We start from the raw sequence: 19013 nt of genomic DNA, 5'->3' as shown, positions 1-19013 counted from the left end.
AATGTACAGCTGATTGCTGATCATTTTACCTCATTACATCTCTTTTAGAGATGAAAGTGCAGCTTTGGATGTACACATGAGGTATTTAATGTTTCTTATATTCTCCTCTATTAAGCAATTTAAAATTAACATTTTAAAACATGTTGAAAAAATAGCAAATGTTAGGAGTGTATCATTTACCCTTGGACTTTTACTCTGGAGACTGACACATGAGGATCATGAGTTCAAATGTATTCCAAACAAATTACTGACATCCAACCTAGGTTGAATAACAAACAACATCTAAAGGGAATTTGTGAAAATATGAAAAAGAAAACCAAGAATAAAACCCACCACCTTTTCACAGACATCCTTACTTGAAAAGTATGATCAGCATTGCCAGATGTTTAAATAAACAATGGACTACTTAGATGATGGCCATTCTATTCTATACATTGCAATAGAAAAATATCTATCTCAAAGTGAAAGCACAAACAGGATAAACAATGGCCACAGAGGAATATAAGGACCACAAATTGAATTTGACTACATAGATTTGCAACACATATAGCACACTTTAAGAACTACTCCAAATATTGCAAAAATAGAACCACAATGCACTGATCTCCAACATCAGTCTTGTGTGAACATAATTTGCTTCCTTCAAAGCTAGGATGTTAAAGAGATGAAGGAAGTCCTTTTTTTGAAACTGAAGACAACTGTGGTGTATAAGTTCTTTACAAAATCATATACATGAATAGCCTTTCCTCTTGTATGAGTTCTTCCCTATTTTTTGATATCAAGATGATAGTAAAAGGTTTTAAATTATTTAGAGGGCTAGAGACATGACTGAACAATTAAGTCAAGTTTATTCCCAGGACCAAAGTCAAGATTTGACAATTTCTTGTAATTCATGCTACAAGAAGCTCCAAGGGTCTATAACCTTCTTGGGGACCAGAATGCACATGCACACAAAGATACACTGACATCACCTAGTTAAAATCTGTAAACAAATTTTCATCATGAATGCTTTTATCTTGTAAGCATTCATTCTAATAAAACAAATCTTGAGCTGGGCAGTGGTGGCGCACGCCTTTAATCCCAGCACTCGGGAGGCAGAGCCAAGCAGATCCCTGTGAGTTCGAGGCCAGCCTGGGCTACCAAGTGAGTTCCAGGAAAGGCGCAAAGCTACACAGAGAAACCCTGTCTCGAAAAACAAAAACAAATCTTGAAACATTTAAAAGGCTTACAGAGATTTTCTTCATTGTGAAGTGGTTCATATAATGGAAAACTAGCATGTAGGCTTGAAGTCAGAGAAATCATTCCTTCTCAGTTGGTGGTGTCATTTCAGAAGATTTAGAAAATGCTGCCATGCTTATGAAATATGTCACTAGGGGTGGGGCTGGGAGTTTTCATCCATACACCATTTCCAGTTCCTACTCTCTGCTTCATGGTTCAGGTAAAAGATGCAAGTTCTTAGCTTCTTGCTTTATCTTCCCTGTCTGACAATTGTTGCCATGCCACTTTCATTGTGATCCAGTATCTCCCAGGAACCATGAACCAACAAATTCTTTCATAAGTTGACTTAAGCATTGTTTTACTACAGTAATAGAAAAGGCACTAATACACATCCATAAAAGTTTACTCATGGATTTCTTTTTTTCTGTGATTGAAGAGAAGAAATCTAAGAGTTGATTCATACTTTAAATTCATAGGCCTTTTGTTTATGTGAGTTACAAGTACAAACAAAATAAAGACATCATAATGACTGAAGAGATTGTTGACACTTGCAAGATTTTTTTTTCTCCAGAAAAATAATCTCGTGTAACTAAATGCACATATGTTGGCTAATGATCTTACTAAATCCTTTATAGTTATATTACCTTTGGTATTGTTTTTTTTTTCAGATCATCACCAATTAATGTGATATGCACAGGCTTTAACAGCCCTACTCATGTATGAAGACTACCATGAATTGCAAAATCTTGCTACACTAACGACATTTGTAGGGTTTCTCAGCAGTATGATTATTTTCTTATGACTTTGAAGACTGCTAATATGCAAAGGGTTTACCACATTAATTACATTCATAGTGTTTCTCTTCATTATGTCTTCTTTTATATATTTGGAGACTACTTTGATATGCAAAGGCTTTACCACACTAATTTCATTCATATGGCATCTATCTCTCCAGGATGTTTTCTTTTATGTCTTTGGAGACTCCTTCGGCATGCAAAGGCTTTATCACATTGTTTACATTCATAAGGTTTCTCTCCAGTATGTCTTCTTTTATGTATTTGGAGATAACTGTATTGTGAAAAGGCTTTATCACATAGATTACATTCGTATGCTTTCTCTCCAGTATGTGTTCTTTTATGTACTTGGAGACTACTATGATAAGCAAAGGCTTTACCACATTGATTACATTCATAAGGTTTCTCTCCAGTATGAGTTCTTTTATGTATTTGGAGACTCTTTTGGCATATAAAGGTTTTACCACACTCTCTACATTCATAGGGTTTCTCTCCAGTATGTGTTCTTTTATGTAATTGGAGACTCTCTTGATAAGCAAAGAGCTTACCACACTGACTACATTCATAGGGTTTCTCTCCAGTATGTGTTCTTTTATGCTTTTGTAGATTACTGTATTGTGAAAAGGCTTTATCACATTGACTACATTTGTATGGTTTCTCTCCAGTATGGGTTTTTTTATGTTCTTGAAGATTGTTGTGATGTGCAAAGGCTTTACCACACTGATTGCATTCATAAGGTTTCTCTCCAGTATGAGTCCTTTTATGTCTTTGGAGACGCTTTTGACATACAAAGGCTTTACCACACTCATTACATTCATAGGGTTTCTCTCCAGAATGAGTCCTTTTATGTAACTGGAGACTCTTTTGACATACAAAGGCTTTACCACACTGACTACATTCATAAGGTTTGTATCCAGTATGAGTTTTTTTATGTATTTGAAGTTTACACTGTCGTGAAAAGGCTTTATCACACTGATCACATTCAAAAGGTTTCTCTCCAGTATGTATTCTTTCATGTCTTTGGAGATCACGGTAATATAAAAAGGCTTTACCACAATGACTACATTCATAGGGTTTCTCCCCTGTATGGACTCTTTTATGTTTTTGGAGAATACTGTATTGTGAAAAGTCTTTATCACATTGATTACATTTGTATGGTTTCTCTCCAGTGTGGGTTTTTTTACGTGTTTGGAGACTACTGTGATGTGCAAAGGCTTTATCACACTGATTACATTCATAAGGTTTCTCTCCAGTATGAGTTACTTCATGTCTTTGTAGATGACTCTGACATACAAAGGCTTTATCACATTTATTACATGCATAGGGTTTCTCTCCAGTATGTCTTCTTGTATGTATTTGAAGATGATTGTGATATGCAAACATTTTAACACATTGAGTATTTTCAGTGAGTTTGTCTCCAGTATGATTTCTTTCATTCCTGCCCTGCCTTCTAAAACTTTGACAATGTTTTTTAGTATTATGGTCTTCCCAACTGTAGCCTATAGCAGTGAGGTTCCTGCAAGTCTCTATCATCACATCTTTGTATAGATTCTTCTGGGAAGAATCCAGCAAAGCCCACTCTTCCACACTGAAGTCCATATGCACATCATCATAGGTCACTGCACTCATATTTTGGTCTCAAAGGCAATCCCGACTTCACCATCACAGCCTCCTGCAATGAACTCTCAGGATCTCCTCACTTCGGCTCTGACTCATCTTGTGGTCTAAAAGGCAATCCAGGCTTCATGCTCACAGCTTCATGTCATGACCTCTCAGGATCTCCTCTTGGAGCTCTAACTCATGTCCTGGCTTCCCAGCTGGACCATGCTCTCCCCTCAGTTCCCTGCAGCAGCACTTGCACAGCACACAAATCCAATAGTGCCAAATCCTCTTCAAAGTCAAGCCTGAAACCGGAAAATTATTCTTAAATGGCACAGGAAAAGAACAAAACTAGTACATGAACTGCGATCTAGCAATGGAGAAGAAGGAAATGATAAGTAGTTCGGGTCATCAGAGCTATTAATCCTCTTGTCTCTGGCCCTAGGCTGTGACATTAGTTAACAGAATGAACATTCTTTTAACTTTCATTTCATCTTTTATTATCAATTTTACACACAATTTTACTACACATCACTACCTGAACAAGGTTGAGAAAATGTGGTCATAGGAACCAAATATACTTGTGATAGAAATGTGTGCAAAGTAAGGTCAAGATTGTTTTCACATTCTTTCTGTAGCCAAGAGCATAGTCTTTCAGTGTCACAGCTCACATTTAAATATGCCTCGAACTGTAAAACAAGTAGGAAGTCAAACTACAGAGGAAAGAGAACAGTTCAGTTCAGAGAGTGTATGGTTAGGGGCCTAGGTAGCAGAATCGGATAAATGAAAAGAAAATGAAACCAAAGATGTACTCAGAAGCTCATGCTCAATTAGAAGCTTCATTCCAGGTAATTAGAGTTCATAGTGTTGAAAGGTATGATACACACTACTGGAGAAGAAAAGTAATCATCAATCTCACCCAAGTGTCAACCCTGTGAGCTATAACAGCAACCTGTCTGCAAGATATACCCACTGACTGTGCAATAGTGGTACAATTGCTATAGAAGCAACCAACCACCTTTTAATTGGATTTAAGGCCAGCCAGCTCTACAAGATGGAACCTATACCTGACACACTAATGAGGCCAAGAACCTGAGACTAGATAGGTCAGAGGCCTCAAGGAAAACCTTACTATAATTATTTTGCCAAATGATTCCTAGAAATAGAAATAAAATGGCTCCTAACTACATATTGTTATATCCATTGAGTATTGCATTGCTGAGCACTCATCAGAAAGGAGACTACTTGCAGTAGATAATAATTAATATGGACAACCACACCTAGACAACATTCAGAGAGTGAGAGACTTTGGAGCACTCAGTCTTAAAGGGAAAGCCCATTAAAGCAACCCTCAAAGGCTCAGGTATATATATAGAGGAGAAAGTACAAAGACTATAAAAGCCAAAGGTGATGAAAAACTCCAAGGAAACAGCATTTTTCAGACACAATAAGGCTAATGCACATTTGAAATTACAGAGACTGTGACAGCATGCATAAGATCTCTACTAGTTCAAGCCAGACAAAAAACCCAGCACAGAGAATGGGAAGTGGGCACAAAGTCCCACTTCTAACCAAGAAGCTATGTGCAACCATTAACTTTTGGGAAATAGAGAACCAGTTATATTCAATGGAGAGTCAGATTATGTTAAACACACTCCAGGACAAGCCACATGCTCATGAATAGTAGGTGGTCAACACAAATTGGAACCCATGTATTTTTCTGTTTTGATTTTTATGAGAAAGAATCTGAAGTTGAGGTGGTATCTGGGAGTAGTTGGGGGAGATGAAAATATGACTAAAATATATTGTACGAATTTTTTTTTTAAATTTTGGTAGAATATTACTTTAAGTTGTGTTACTTTAGTTTGTGTTTCATTTCTTTAATTCTGTAAAGCTGTGTTACTGTGCCTGTGTAAAATACCTGCTGGTCTAACAAAGAACTTGCCAATAGCAAGGCACCAGAAAGGATAGATGGGAATCTCAGGTAGACAGAACATATAGAGAATGCACCAGAGAACAGGAGGACATCAAGGGCCAACTACCCAGCTACACAACCAGCAAGCCACAGAATAAGATTAAGATTTATAGAAGAGAATGGGGAAAACCCAGAGGTAAATTTAAGTTAAGGAAAGCTGGCTAGAAACTAAGCCAAGCTAAGGCTGGGCAATCATAATTAAGAATAAACATCTGCATGTGATTTATTGGGGAGCTGGTTGTAGGGGCCCCAAAAGAGTAAAAAATAAATAACAACATTAAATAAAAAAAGGAGGTCTAATTAGAGCCTCATCGCATAGGCCTATTATACCAGCTACTCTGGAGACTAGCCAGGATGATGGTTAAGTTCAAGGGCTGTCTGTGCAAATTTCTGGCAAGCCTAGAAAACTTAGTGAGACTATCAAAAAATAAAAACTGAAAAAAGAGCTGGGAATATAGCTTGGCAATAGAGTGCTTGCATACACAATCCTAGGATGGAAAATAATAATACTAATGATCAGAATGGGTCTTTACCTATGTACTATTCATTCACTTTGTAATCCTTTGCAAAATAACCTCTACCTTGCCACATTGCCACTTAGAAACTGAAAAGTAAAATAAAGCAGTCTTTCCATGTGATTATCCAGAAAAATAAACATACAGGGACAAGTTTCTGAATATGTTATATATAAGGAAAGTTCTGAGGGAGTAATGGAAATAAAGAACCTATGGAACATAGGTTGTATTAAAAAGATAGGTAAGGTTGGACAGAATCTGCCAGCTCTGATCGAACAAAGAGGTGAATGAATCTTCTCCCATCCAGAGAGTTCTGTCAGTAGGACCTAGGCCTGAAGGCACAATCCGTGCACCCCACCCCCACCCATCGCTGCCCCAGTTTCAGGCCAGCAGGCAACACTCCTCCACACAAGTCACCCCACTGCACCCCACATTGGAAAATGCAATCTACAAGACCCACTCCCTGGCCCTAACCCAACCATCCCCCTGTTTCTCCCTGAGAAACAGAATCTACCACATCTGATTGAACCAAGAGCGGTCCCTTGAGACACAGACACAATAAGCAGACTGGACCAAGAGCAGCTACCTCAGACACAGACACCTCTTACACCTATTGAAGGAAGAGATGGGTAGACACCACTGCAAAAACACATACAGCAAAATAAAGAGCAATATGGCACCAATAGAACCTAGAGGTTTTACAACAGCAAGACCTGAGCATCACAGAATAGAAGAAGCAGAAGTAAGCAATCTTACAAATCATTTTATGAAGATGATAGAGGCTTTTAAAGAGGAAATGAAAAATTCCCTTAAAGAAATTGATAAAAAGACTACCAAAAAAAAAAAAACTGGAAGAAATCAATAAATCCCTTAAGGAAAGCCAAGAAAACAAAATAAACGTGAGTAAAGAGGTGAAGGAAACAGTTCAAGACCTGAAAATTGAAACAGAAGCAATGAAGAAGACACAAAAGGAAGGAATAATGGAAATAGAAAATCTGAGTAATTGAACAGGAAGTACAGATGCATCCATAACCAAGAGAATACAAGAGATGGAAGAGAGAATTTCAGGCGTGGTGGACACAATAGAAGAAATAGATTCATCAGTCAAAGAAAACACTAAAACCAAAAGAGTCGTAACACAAAACATCCAGTAAATATCTGCCACCATAAAAAGTCCAAATTTAAGAATAAGAGGAATAGAAGAAGAATACCAACTCAAAGGCACAGAAAATATATCCAACAAAATCATACAAGAAAACTTTCCCAACTTAAAGAAGGAAATACCTATGAAGATACAAGAAGCTTACAGAATACCACATAGACTAGACCACCCCAAAAAGTCCCCTCATTACATAATAATGAATCCACAAAACATAAAGAAGAAAGAATATTAAGAGCAGCAAAGGAAATCAGAATAATACCTCACTTCTCAATGGCAACTCTAAAAGTCAGAAGATCCTGACAGATGTAATGCAGACACTAAGAGACCACAGATGTCAGCCCAGACAACTATACCCAGAATAACTTTCAATTACCATAGACAGAGTGCACAAGATATTCCAAGACAAAACCAGATTTAAATAATACCTATCCACAAATCCAGCCCTACAGAAAGCACAAGAAGGAAAACTCCCACATAAGGAAGTTAGGTGTACCCATAAAACACAGGAAATAGATAACCCCACAGTAGTAAATCTCAAAGAAGGGAAATACACACAAACTACCCACCAAAAGATAACAGGAATTAACCACTGGTCATTATATCCATTAATATCAATGGACTCAATTCCGCTATAAAAAGACACAGGCTAAGGGTTGGGGATTTAGCTCAGTGGCAGAGTGCTTGCCTAGCAAGCACAAGGTCCTGGGTTTGATCCTCAGCTCAAAAAAAAAAAAAAAAAAAAAAAAAACAACCACAGGCTAAAAGAATAGATACAAAAACAGGATCCATCCTTCTGTTGCATACAAAAAACACAGCTCAACTCCAAAAACAGACACCACCTCAGAGTAAAAGCCTGAAAAAAGACTTTCCAATCAAATGGACTTAAGAAGCAAGATGGTGTAGCTATCCTATATCTAACAAAACAGACTTCAAGCTAAAATCAATCAAAAGAGATGGGAAGGACATTACATATTCATCACAGGAAAAATGCACCAAGAGGAAGTCTCGGTTCTCAGAAATTATGCCCCAAATACAAGAGCATCCACATATGTAAAACAAACAGCACTAAAGCTTAAATTGCACATCAAACCCCACACATTAATAGTGGGAGACTTAAACACCCCACTCTGATCAATGAACAGATTTGCTAGACAGAAACTTAACAGAGAAATAAGGGATCTAACAGATGTTATGACTCAAATGGACTTAATAGATATCTATAGAACATTCCATCCTAACACAAAAGAATATACCTTTTCCTCAGCACCCCAAGGAACCTTTTCTAAAATCATCAACATACTCGTCACACACAAAAAAAAATCTTAACAGATACAAAAAAAATTGAAAAAAAACTTCCTGCATTTTATCAGCCGACTGCAGCTTAAAGTTAGAGTTCAACAACAAAAATTATAGAAAGCGTAAAAATCTCATGGAAACTGAATAATGCTCAACTGAATCACCAATGGGTCAAGGAAGAAATAAGGAAAGAAATGAAAGACTTCCTAGAATTCAATGAAAATGAATTTACTACATACCCAAACTTATGGAACACCAAAAAAAAAACAGTGTTAAGAGGAAAATTCATTGCACTAAATGTCCATATGAAGAAGGTGGAGAAAATTCACACTAGTGACCTAACAGCACATGTGAAAGCTCTAGAAAAAAAAAGAAACAAACTCACCCAGTAGGAATAGATTCTAGGAAATAATCAAATTGAGAGCTGAAATCAATAAAACAGAAACAAAAAGAACAATACAAGGAATCAATGACATAAAGAGTTGGTTCTTTGAGAAAAATCAACAAGACAGACAAACCTCTATCCAAACAAAACAAAAGGCAGCAAGAGAACATCCAAATTAACAAAATTAGGAAACGGGAGACATAACAAGAGACAAAGAGGAAATCCAGAGAATCATCAGGTCATACTTCAAAAATCTGTACCTTACAAAACTGGAAAATCTAAAAGAAATGGACAATTTTCTGGGTAGGTACCACATACCAAAGTTAAATCTAGACTAAATAAACTATTTAAATAGACCAATAACCCCTAAGGAAATAGAAACAGTCATTAAAAGTCTCCTAAGCAAAAAAAAGCCCAGAACCAGATGGTTTCAACGCAGAATTCTACCAGATTTTCAAAGAAGAGCTAATACCAATACTCTTTAAATTGTTCCATACAACAGAAATAGAAGTAATGTTACCAAGCTCCATTTATGAGGCTACAATTACTCTGATTCCCAAACGATACAAAGATGCAACAAAGAAAGAAAGAAAGAACATTACAGAACAATCAACCTCATGGTCATTGATGCAAAAATATTCAATAAAGCCGGACGTTGGTGGCACACGCCTTTAATTCCTGCACTAGGGAAGCAGAGGCAGGCGGATCTTTGTGAGTTCAAGGCCAGCCTGGTCTACAGATCAAGATCCAGGAAAGGCCCAAAGCTACACAGAGAAACCCTGTCTTGAAAAACCAAAAAAAAAAAAAAAAAAAAAATCTGTCAAACATAAAACAAACTCAAAGAAAAAAAATCACATGATCATCTCATTAGATGCTGAAAAGGCCTTTGACAAAATCCAACACCCCTTCATGACAAATGTCTTGGAGAGATCAGGAATACAGGGAACATGCCTAAACATAATAAAGGCAATTTACAGCAAGCTGACAGCCAACATCAAAGTAAATGGAGAGAAACTCAAAGAGATTCCACTAAAATCAGGAACAAGACAAGGTTGCCACTCTCCCCATATCTGTTCATTATAGTACTTGAAGTTCTAGTCAGAACAATAAGACAACATAAGGAGATCAAGGGAATACAAATTGGAAAGGAAGAAGTCAAGCTTTCGCTATTTGCAGGTGGTATGATAGTACACATAGTGACCCCAAAAATTCTACCAGGGAACTCATACATCTGATAAATATCTTCAGTAATGGAGAGGGATACAAGATTCATTCAAAAACATCAATAGCTCTCCTATATACAAATGATAAATGGGCCAAGAAAGAAATCAGGGAAACATCACCCTTTACAGTAGCCACAAATAATATAAAATACCTTGGGATAACTCTAAACTAAGTGAGTGAAAGACCCATGTGACAAAAACTTTAAGTCTCTAAAGAAAAAAATTGAAAAAGATATCAGAAAATGGAAAGATCTCCCATGCTTAGGGATACGTAGGATTAACACAGTAAAAATGGCAGTCTTACCAAAAGCAATCTACAAATTCAATGCAATCCCAATCAAAATCCCAACACAATTCTTCACAGACCTTGAAAGAACAATACTCAACTTCATATGGAAAAAAAAAAACAAAAAACAAAAAACCCCACAGGATAGATAGCTAAAACAATCCTGTACAATGAAGCAACTTCTGAAGGCATCACCATGTCTGACCTTCAGCTCTACAATAGAGCTGTTGTAATAAAAAAAATAGCTTGGTACTGGCAAAAAAAGACATGTGGAGCAATGGAATCAAATTGAAGACCCTGACATTAATCCACACACCTATGAACACCTGATATTTGACAAAGAAGCCAAAACTGTACAATAGAAAAAAGAAAGCATCTTCAACAAATGGTGCTGGCATAACTAGATGTCAACATGTAGAAGATTGCACAGAGATCCATATCTATCACCATGCAGGAACTCAAGTCCAGGTGTATCAAGACCACAACATAAATCCAATTACACTGAACTTAACAGAAGAGAAAGTAGAAAGTAGCCTTAAGTGTATTGGCACAGGAGACCACTTCCTAAATATAACACCAGTAGCACAGACACTGAGAGCAAGAATTAACAAATGGGACCTCCTCAAGCGGAGAACATTCTGTAAGGCAAAGGACATGATAAACAATACAAAATGACAGCCTACAAAATGGGAAGAGATCTTTACCAACCCCAAATCTGATAGAGGGCTGATCTCCAAAATACATAAAGAACTGAAGAAACTAGACAGCAAAATATCAAACAATCCATTTAAAACATGGGCTACAGAACTAAACATCCTTACTCATCAGGAAAATGCAAATCAAAATGACTCTGATATTCCATCATACATCTGTCAGATTGGTTTGATCAAAAACAGTAATGACAGCTTATGTTACAAGAGGATGTGGAACAAAGGGAACACTCCTCCACTAGTGGTGGGAGTGCAAACTTGTACAGCCACTTTGGAAATCAGTGTGGAGGTTTCTCAGGTAATTGGATATCAATCTTCCTCAAGACCCAGTGATACCACTCTTGGGCATATACCCAAGGAATGCTGAAGAATTCCAGAAGGAAACCTGCATTATTAGTAATATCCAGAATCTCGAAACAACCTAGGTACTCCTCAACCAATGAATGGCTAAAGAAAATGTGGGCACATATACACAATGGAGTACTACTCAGCAGTTAAAAAACAATGACATCTTGAAATTTACAGACAAATGGATGGAACTAGAAAATATCATCCTGAGTGAGGTAACTCAAACTCAGAAAGACAAACATGGCAAGCACTCACTCATAAGTGGATACTAGATGTAAAGCAAAGGATAACCAGACGACAACCCACAGCTCCAGAGAAGCTAGCTAACAAGGAGGACACTAAGCGGGACACATGGATTGCCCTGGGAAGGTGGAATAGATGAGGTCACTATTAGTAAAATGAGGGTGTGGGGGACAATGTAGGGTAAGGTATGTGGAATGAGTACATAAGGAATCAGGATGATCGAGCTGGGTGAGGGAATGAGTGAGAGAGCAATGAAAGAGATACCTTGATAGAGGGAGACATCATGGAGATAAGGAGAAACCTAGTGCTAGGGAAATTGCCAAGAAGACACAAGAATGACCCCAGCTTAGACTACTAGCAATAGTGGAAAGGATGCCTGAGCTGGCTTACCCTAGTAATCAGACTGGTGAATACCTTGTCATCATAGAATCTTCATAAAGTAACTGATGGAAGCAGATGCAGAGATCCACAGCCAAGCATCAGGCCAAGCTCCAGGAGTCCACTCGAAGAGAGAAAAGAGGGATTCTATGAGCAAGGGGCATCAAAATTATGATGGGGAAACCTACAGAGACAACCATACCAAGCAAGTGGTAACTCATGAACTTTACACCAACAGCTGTGGAACCTCCATGGGACTGGATTAGGACCCCTGCATAAACAAGATAGTTGTATAGCTTGATCTGCTTAATGGGTCCCGTGGCAGTAGGATCAGGATCTATCCCTAATGTATGAACTGGTTTTTTTTGGAGCCCATTACCTATGGTAGGACATCTTACACAGCTTTGATGCAAGGGGAGGGGCGTGGACATGCCTTTACTGAATGTACCAAGCTCTGCAGACTCCCCATGGGAGGCCTTACCTTTTTGTAGGAGGAAATGGAGGATGGTTCAGGGGAAGGCTGGGAGGCCAGACGATGGAAGATAGGGTGATCTGTCATTGGTATATAAAATGAATACAAAAAATTTCTTAACTAAAAAGAAATGAGAGGTAAGATTGAATTTCAAGGGGAGAAAATGTAGATGCTTTTCTTTTTATTTAATGGCTTTTTTATTTGAACCTAATTTTGTAATAGAAAAAAAAGTTGTATTTTTTAATTCTACTCTTAACCAGGTATGTTGGTATAAGCCTTTAATTCCAGCACCTGGGAGAGAGAGAGGCAGGAGGATTGCTGAGTTCAGGGTCAGCCTAGTATACATAACGTGTTCTAAGCCAGACAGGGCTTCATAATGAGACCATCTCAAACAAAACAAAAACCTAACACCAAGAACAACTTCATTTTGCTAATGTGTTCTTAGGGCTAGAAGGGAACGGTACTAAACCAGTTGTTATTGTGTAGGCAGATGATGAGTGCAAAGTAGTGTATGCAAGTAAGTGGAGGTAAGACTACCTCTAGTGTCATTCTTTAGGTACCATCAACCTCTGTGTGGGTGTGTAAGGGTCTATGTGCACTTATGTGTGTTTGGGGAGGCTATGTGCACTTGTGTGTGTTTGGGGAGGCTATGTGCACTTGTGTGTGTTTAGGGAGGCTATGTGCACTTGTGTGTGTTTGGGGAGGCTATGTGCACTTGTGTGTGTTTGGGGAGGCTATGTGCACTTGTGTGTGTTTGGGGAGGCTATGTACACTTGTGTGTGTTTGGGGAGGCTATGTGCACTTATGTGTGTTTGGGGAGGCTATGTGCCCTTGGGTATTGCAGGCATGTGGACATGTGTGTGTCAGGGGTATGTGCACTTCTAGGAGGGCAGGAGCAACTCTACAGCCATCTGAGAAAAGGGAACCCCAAATGAGAAAATGCCTCCATAAGACCAAGGCTGTAAGCAAATATGGGGGACCATTTCTTATTAGTGATTAATGTGGGAAGACCCAGCCCATTATGAGTCATCCCAAATTCTATAAGAAAGGAGGCTGAGCAAAAAACCATGGTAGCAAGCCAGTAAGCAGCACTCCTCCATGGCCTCTACTTCGGCTCCTCCCTCCAGGTTTCTTCCCCCACTTCTTTCGATGGTGAACTGTTACATGGAACAGGGAGTGAAATAAACCCTTTCTACCCCAAGTCACTTTTGGTCGTGGTGTTTTATCACAGCAATATTAACTCTAATGCAGTGAGAAAAGCCTTTCCCTCAAGAGGCAAGAAATTAATTGCTTGCTTGAGGGCATTTACCCCAGGCTGGCCTGAAGCTCATTAAGCAGTGATTCTCTTGTCTCCACCTCCAAAGTGCTGATATTCAGGTGTGAGCTACCATGCCTGGCTGACTTTTATTTATCTGAAATATATAAAGGTAGAAAGACTAGAGTATAATTCTTTATAGCTGAGTAAGTTTGAGTCACACAGTAAAGTGGTTTCCATCGTGCTACCTGAGAAATTGAAGACAGTGATGAAATGTGAATTCAGTTTTCTTTAGTCTTATCTAAAGCCTCTACCCCATCCCAGTTATATCCGATACTCCCAAACTGATAATGTAAATGCAAGACAGGGAAGCTACATGAATTATCTGGCATGGCTAACCGCGTCCACAGTATTATTATTATTTATTATTTATTATTATCGTCATCCACCGTTACTATTAAGCACAGTGACCGCTCCTCCAAAAGTACTAAGGAAGAACACTGAGGAGTCTCAGAGGACAGGAAAGAGACTGGCAATTCAACCACCTCCTCTCTTAGAAGCGGCTGCAGCTGGCCCCTGCACACAGAACTTCTCAAGTCCTTCATGAGGCATCAAACTCCTCCGGGGGAACTCTCTGGTTAGCCGCCTGCCATTCTCCCTGTCCCTGGCGAGTCCAGGCCTCCAGCCACCACTGAGGATGCAGGCAGAGCAGCCGGCTGCAGCAGTTCCTCCCCTGCCGAGGCACCTTGCCATGCACTGGTCCTCACATCTCCTCGTTCCCCCCCATCCTCCGCTCTCACCACCCAGCCCAAAAGACGACACCGTCCCGACCCAGCTTCTACGAGCGTCTCCATCAACCTCCGATGGACGCCGGTCAGGACGATGAGCGGACCGCAAGCGCACGTGGGGACGATCTGCTTCTGTGAGGAGCGCGGCCGGCCGGCGGCGGACAGACTCAACATGGACCTGCGGCCGACCTCCGCTGCTCCCACCGCCTGGGGCGGGGACCCCGAAGGTGGCCGACCTCCAGTCGGGTACCGGACGACCAACGACACCTGCCTGAGGACGCCCGCCCAGGCCCAGAGACACAGCCCCGGTGCCTTCATCTTACCTCGCTCTCCAGCAGCGGCGGAGGCCTCGCTTTACTGCTGTCGCGGTAAGGGTCGCAAAGGAGCCGTCAAGCGCGCAGCCGCACGCGCTGGCCCAGGTAATGTCTGGGGTGGCGTGCGACCTTCCACGTTTTCTGCCGCTTCGCTGTCCCACGTTCTCGGAGCCCTGCTGTTGGCCTGGCCTTTAGAAAGCCGCAGGCAGCCAGCCCTTCAACAGCACCGAGGCTGCCTGAGAGTTTAGGAAAACCTCAGAGAGCAAAGCAGAACTGTCTCCCCTGGTGTGCTGGTTCACCAGACAGCGCAGAGCCTGGGCTACATGCAAACTTCGGCTGGATAAGGATTCCTTTTGCTTTGTTTGCTTGCTTGCTTGCTTGCTTGCTTGCTTGCTGCCTCCCTCCCTCCCTCTTTCCCTCCTTCCTATCTTCTTCCCTTCTCTGTCTCTGTCTCCCACCCTCCCACCCCCCCACCCCTGGTTTGTAAATGCATGTACTAAGCAAACAGATTCAGAATAACTCCTTGGATTCTGCCTTGGATACCTTTACTTGCCATTTAGATACCATTGCTTCCGATTGGGCATAGAGTGGGAAAGATAAGTAGGTAGTGATGTATAAGCTCATGAGGTTGAGCTGCCTAGTTGACATTTAGGTCTGTAAGATGCTGTCTTCCAGATTAGAACTCGAAACAAACATAGACAGTTCTGGGACTGGCATCTTTTGCTTTTAATGGTGTAGTTTAAAGAGTTATTGGTAAGTATTAGATGTAGATTTTGATCAAAGCACTAGACACAGTATTGTAGTTTTAAGTCCTCTCTACAAAATTTATTAAGAGGCCATAGAAAAAGATGAAATAATTTACCCTCCACATCCAGTTCTGTATTATGTAACTCAAGCTGGCCTTAAACTCTCCATGTAGCCTAGGGTGGCCTTCAACGGTTCCTAGTGCTTCCACATCTCAAGTGCTGGGATTACAAGTTTGCACTGCCATGCTTGGCTTAAAGAGAATTTTTTTTTGAAAACTGTAATGGCATGTGACCCTTCCAAAAAGTCACTATTAAGCCTGGCATGCGTATGACTCAAGCATTCTGGACTTCAAGGCAGAAGGGTCAAGAGTCAGACTTTGTCTTTTAAGGGGGAAAAAAGTTAAAATTTATGCATCCTGTAGTATTCAGGTGATTTTTTTTTTTTTAAAAAAATGAACAGTGTTTATTATGCTAAATAATGTATGGGAATTCTAAGTAGGAAGACCTCTCAGGTTTTTATAAGTGAATGCTTTCAAATGCATAGCTGTAAGTTTTTTAGCTCCGAAGGGAAAAGCTTCCCCAATGCAAGTGTTATAGCTCTGTTCCAGCAGTCAGTGGAAGATTTCCCCAGCAGAAGTGTTACAGCTCTGCTCCAGCAGAGGTGGGGGTGATGTTTTTAACACAGAAGAGTTACAGCTCTGCTCCTTTTATTATTTATACCAAGGATCAGTTCAGATTATACATATTATTGTTGATGGTTTGATTTCAAAAATGAGACAATGAATGTAAATCAGTGTCTCATTTTAAAATATTCAGAACAGAACACAAACACACACACACACACACACACATCCATTGGCAGAATGTTCTTTTATTAATACAAACATTGTGGTCGTGCCATAAATTTAAAAAGCACATTAATTCTAGAGCTACTCTTATAACCCATTTCAGTCCCAGCTTGTTCATGTTTCTTCCTGGTTCAATGTCTCCATACTCAGCATCACTAGTGGCATTTCCTTTCTCTCCTGCAATACTACGTCCTAGCCACTGGGTGGCATGCCGTTCACTTTGAAGAATCCATAATATATATATCCATGAATAGTGCATAATATAAAGTCTCATATTAAAGTGACTGATTGCACTTCTAAACTTTAGTATGCTAGATAGGCATTTTGTGTAAACTTAATAGCCATTTAATAACTGCCTTCTATGAATTATAACACATGACACATAAACACATGTACTTTGAATTTAACCTTTTTAATGTTCAGAATTATAAAGGACAGTTAACTAGAGAATGCTGGTCACACTCAACATACCTACCACTTCCGTTCAGCACAATGATGTTTCAGTAATTAAGTTGGTCTGAGAACCCACTTAACTCTCCTCAATATGTATTTGGTAATACATTTGGTGTTATGTCTGGGAAAATAAAAATGACCTTGCCCCTTATTTCGCACACTTGAAATGAAAATCTTTTTCTCTAAGTATCAGTACCATTCATACTTTATTATTATTATTATGGTTCAGCCTTAATAATCTTCTTCCCAGGGGACCAGAAGAGAAGCTATGAACAGCAAGAATTATTTTCAGGAAAAGAATCTAAATACACCGAGCTCTTAGTTCATACTTTATTCCTCTACGATAAAATTCTGTCTCCTCAGCTTCAGTTCTGTTCTCATGCCTTGCTCCTCTCTTGCCTGATTTCTCTCTGCATTCATCTGCTGTCCCCTCTAAGGTCTATCTTAATTCTCTCATCTTAATTCTGCCCCATCTTGGTCTTTCTCATCTCATTCTTACCCATCTTGTTCTCCTCTATCTGGCTCTTCCTCATCTTCCATCTCATTCTTCTAGTTCTCCATCTAGTTCTCCAGTTAAAATCCTCTCCAGTCAAAATCCTTCCTCAATCTTTGAGTTTTACAGTTACATACCCATGCAATAGCAGTGCTCTAGCTAAAGCAAGGTCACCAGGGTTGAGTTCTTACAGCATCATAAAGGCAGACAAGAGTTTTCCTCAGGCAGTGACCATCAGGCTTTCTTTTACAACCCAAAAGGGGAGTGGTAAAGGAGGAGGTCATCTAAGAGCTAAAATTGGTTAATATATCAGAAAAAAAATTTATGTGCCACAGTACATTCCTATAGGTGGTTAGGTAAATGTTAGGAGTCTATAATGTTAGTATAAATACCACCAAGGCTGTATAGGAAAGGAGGGTCCAAGGTTAATTTAACTTAATTCAGGCGATCCTTTGGTCTTGGACACTTGATAGGCATTTCCGATAAAATACACTGTTATGAATTCTTGGAAGCATATATAGCATACAAGGAAATCATTGCAGGAATTGGATAATATATATACAAAAGCTAAAATATCACCAAGACTTGCTAAGCCATGGCTTGATCTTCAGAAAAGACCTTGACCTTTCCAAATAGTAGCTTTTGAGATAATAGCTAAATTCCATTACAATTTCCTATGGCTTGCAGCACATACTTCCAGTAAATATAAACTACTAGACTAAAAATAGTCTCCAAGTGCAAACTTACCTAAGAAAAACCTGAGGTCACCAAAGAGAAGGATCTCATTTCATCAAAGCTGAACTGCCAGTCAGTCACCAGTGTGGTAGATGCCAGTTCTCCATGGTTCACCAAACTCTTAGCAATCTACCTCTGCTCAAGAGTAATAGGGACCATTAAATTCATAGGTCGTTCAAATTGGAACATGGACCTAGACACTTGAAGAAAATAAAAGTATTTTTGGGCCCAAAAGATGGCTCAGTGAGTAAAAGTTCTGGATACACAAACTGATGACCTGAGTTCAGTCCCCAGAACCCACAAGGATAGAAAAGTATCAACTCCCACAAGAAGTTGTCCTCTAACTTACACACGGCTGCCTTATCAAGCAGGTGCCTGTGTGTGAATGCCCCCCACATATAACAACAATAATAATGTGTGGTTTGAATAAAAATGGCCCCTCAAAGGCTCATAGAAAGTAACACTTAGGAGAGGTGGCCTAGGTAGAGTAGATGTGGCGTTGTTGGAGGAAGTATGTCACTGGAGGTGGGCTTTGAGGTCTCAGATGCTCAAGGCAGGCCCAGAGTTACTCTCTCTTCCTGCTGTGCGCTGATCCAGTTGTAGAACTCTCAGCTACCTCTCCAGCACTATGTTTGCCTGTGTGCCACCATGCTTACCGATATGACAACAATGGCATAAACCTCTGATCTGTAAGCAGACCCCAATTAAATATTTTCCTTTATAGGAGCTGCTGTGGTCATGGTGTCTCTTTGTAGCAATAAAGCTTTGTCTAAGACC

At 39.7% G+C, this 19013-nt stretch overlaps 2 protein-coding genes across 2 annotated transcripts in view; both read right to left on the bottom strand.

The window, feature by feature from the left end:
- Positions 1–19013, bottom strand: part of LOC102905552 (ribitol-5-phosphate transferase FKTN-like) — a 108484-nt gene that overhangs the window by 43520 nt on the left and 45951 nt on the right. The window lies entirely within an intron of this gene.
- LOC143271849 (uncharacterized) lies at positions 2186–12806 on the bottom strand. The gene is given in 3 exon segments (XM_076564224.1): positions 2186–2354; positions 2357–3916; positions 12145–12806. Coding segments are annotated over 2 exon segments (1323 nt in total). The 5' UTR covers positions 3642–3916; positions 12145–12806; the 3' UTR covers positions 2186–2316.

The sequence above is a fragment of the Peromyscus maniculatus genome, chromosome 2, assembly GCF_049852395.1.
Source record: "Peromyscus maniculatus bairdii isolate BWxNUB_F1_BW_parent chromosome 2, HU_Pman_BW_mat_3.1, whole genome shotgun sequence".
Lineage (NCBI taxonomy): Eukaryota > Metazoa > Chordata > Mammalia > Rodentia > Cricetidae > Peromyscus > Peromyscus maniculatus.
The sequence above is the reverse complement of the archived record's forward strand: the minus strand, read 5'-3'. Positions and strand labels throughout refer to the sequence as shown.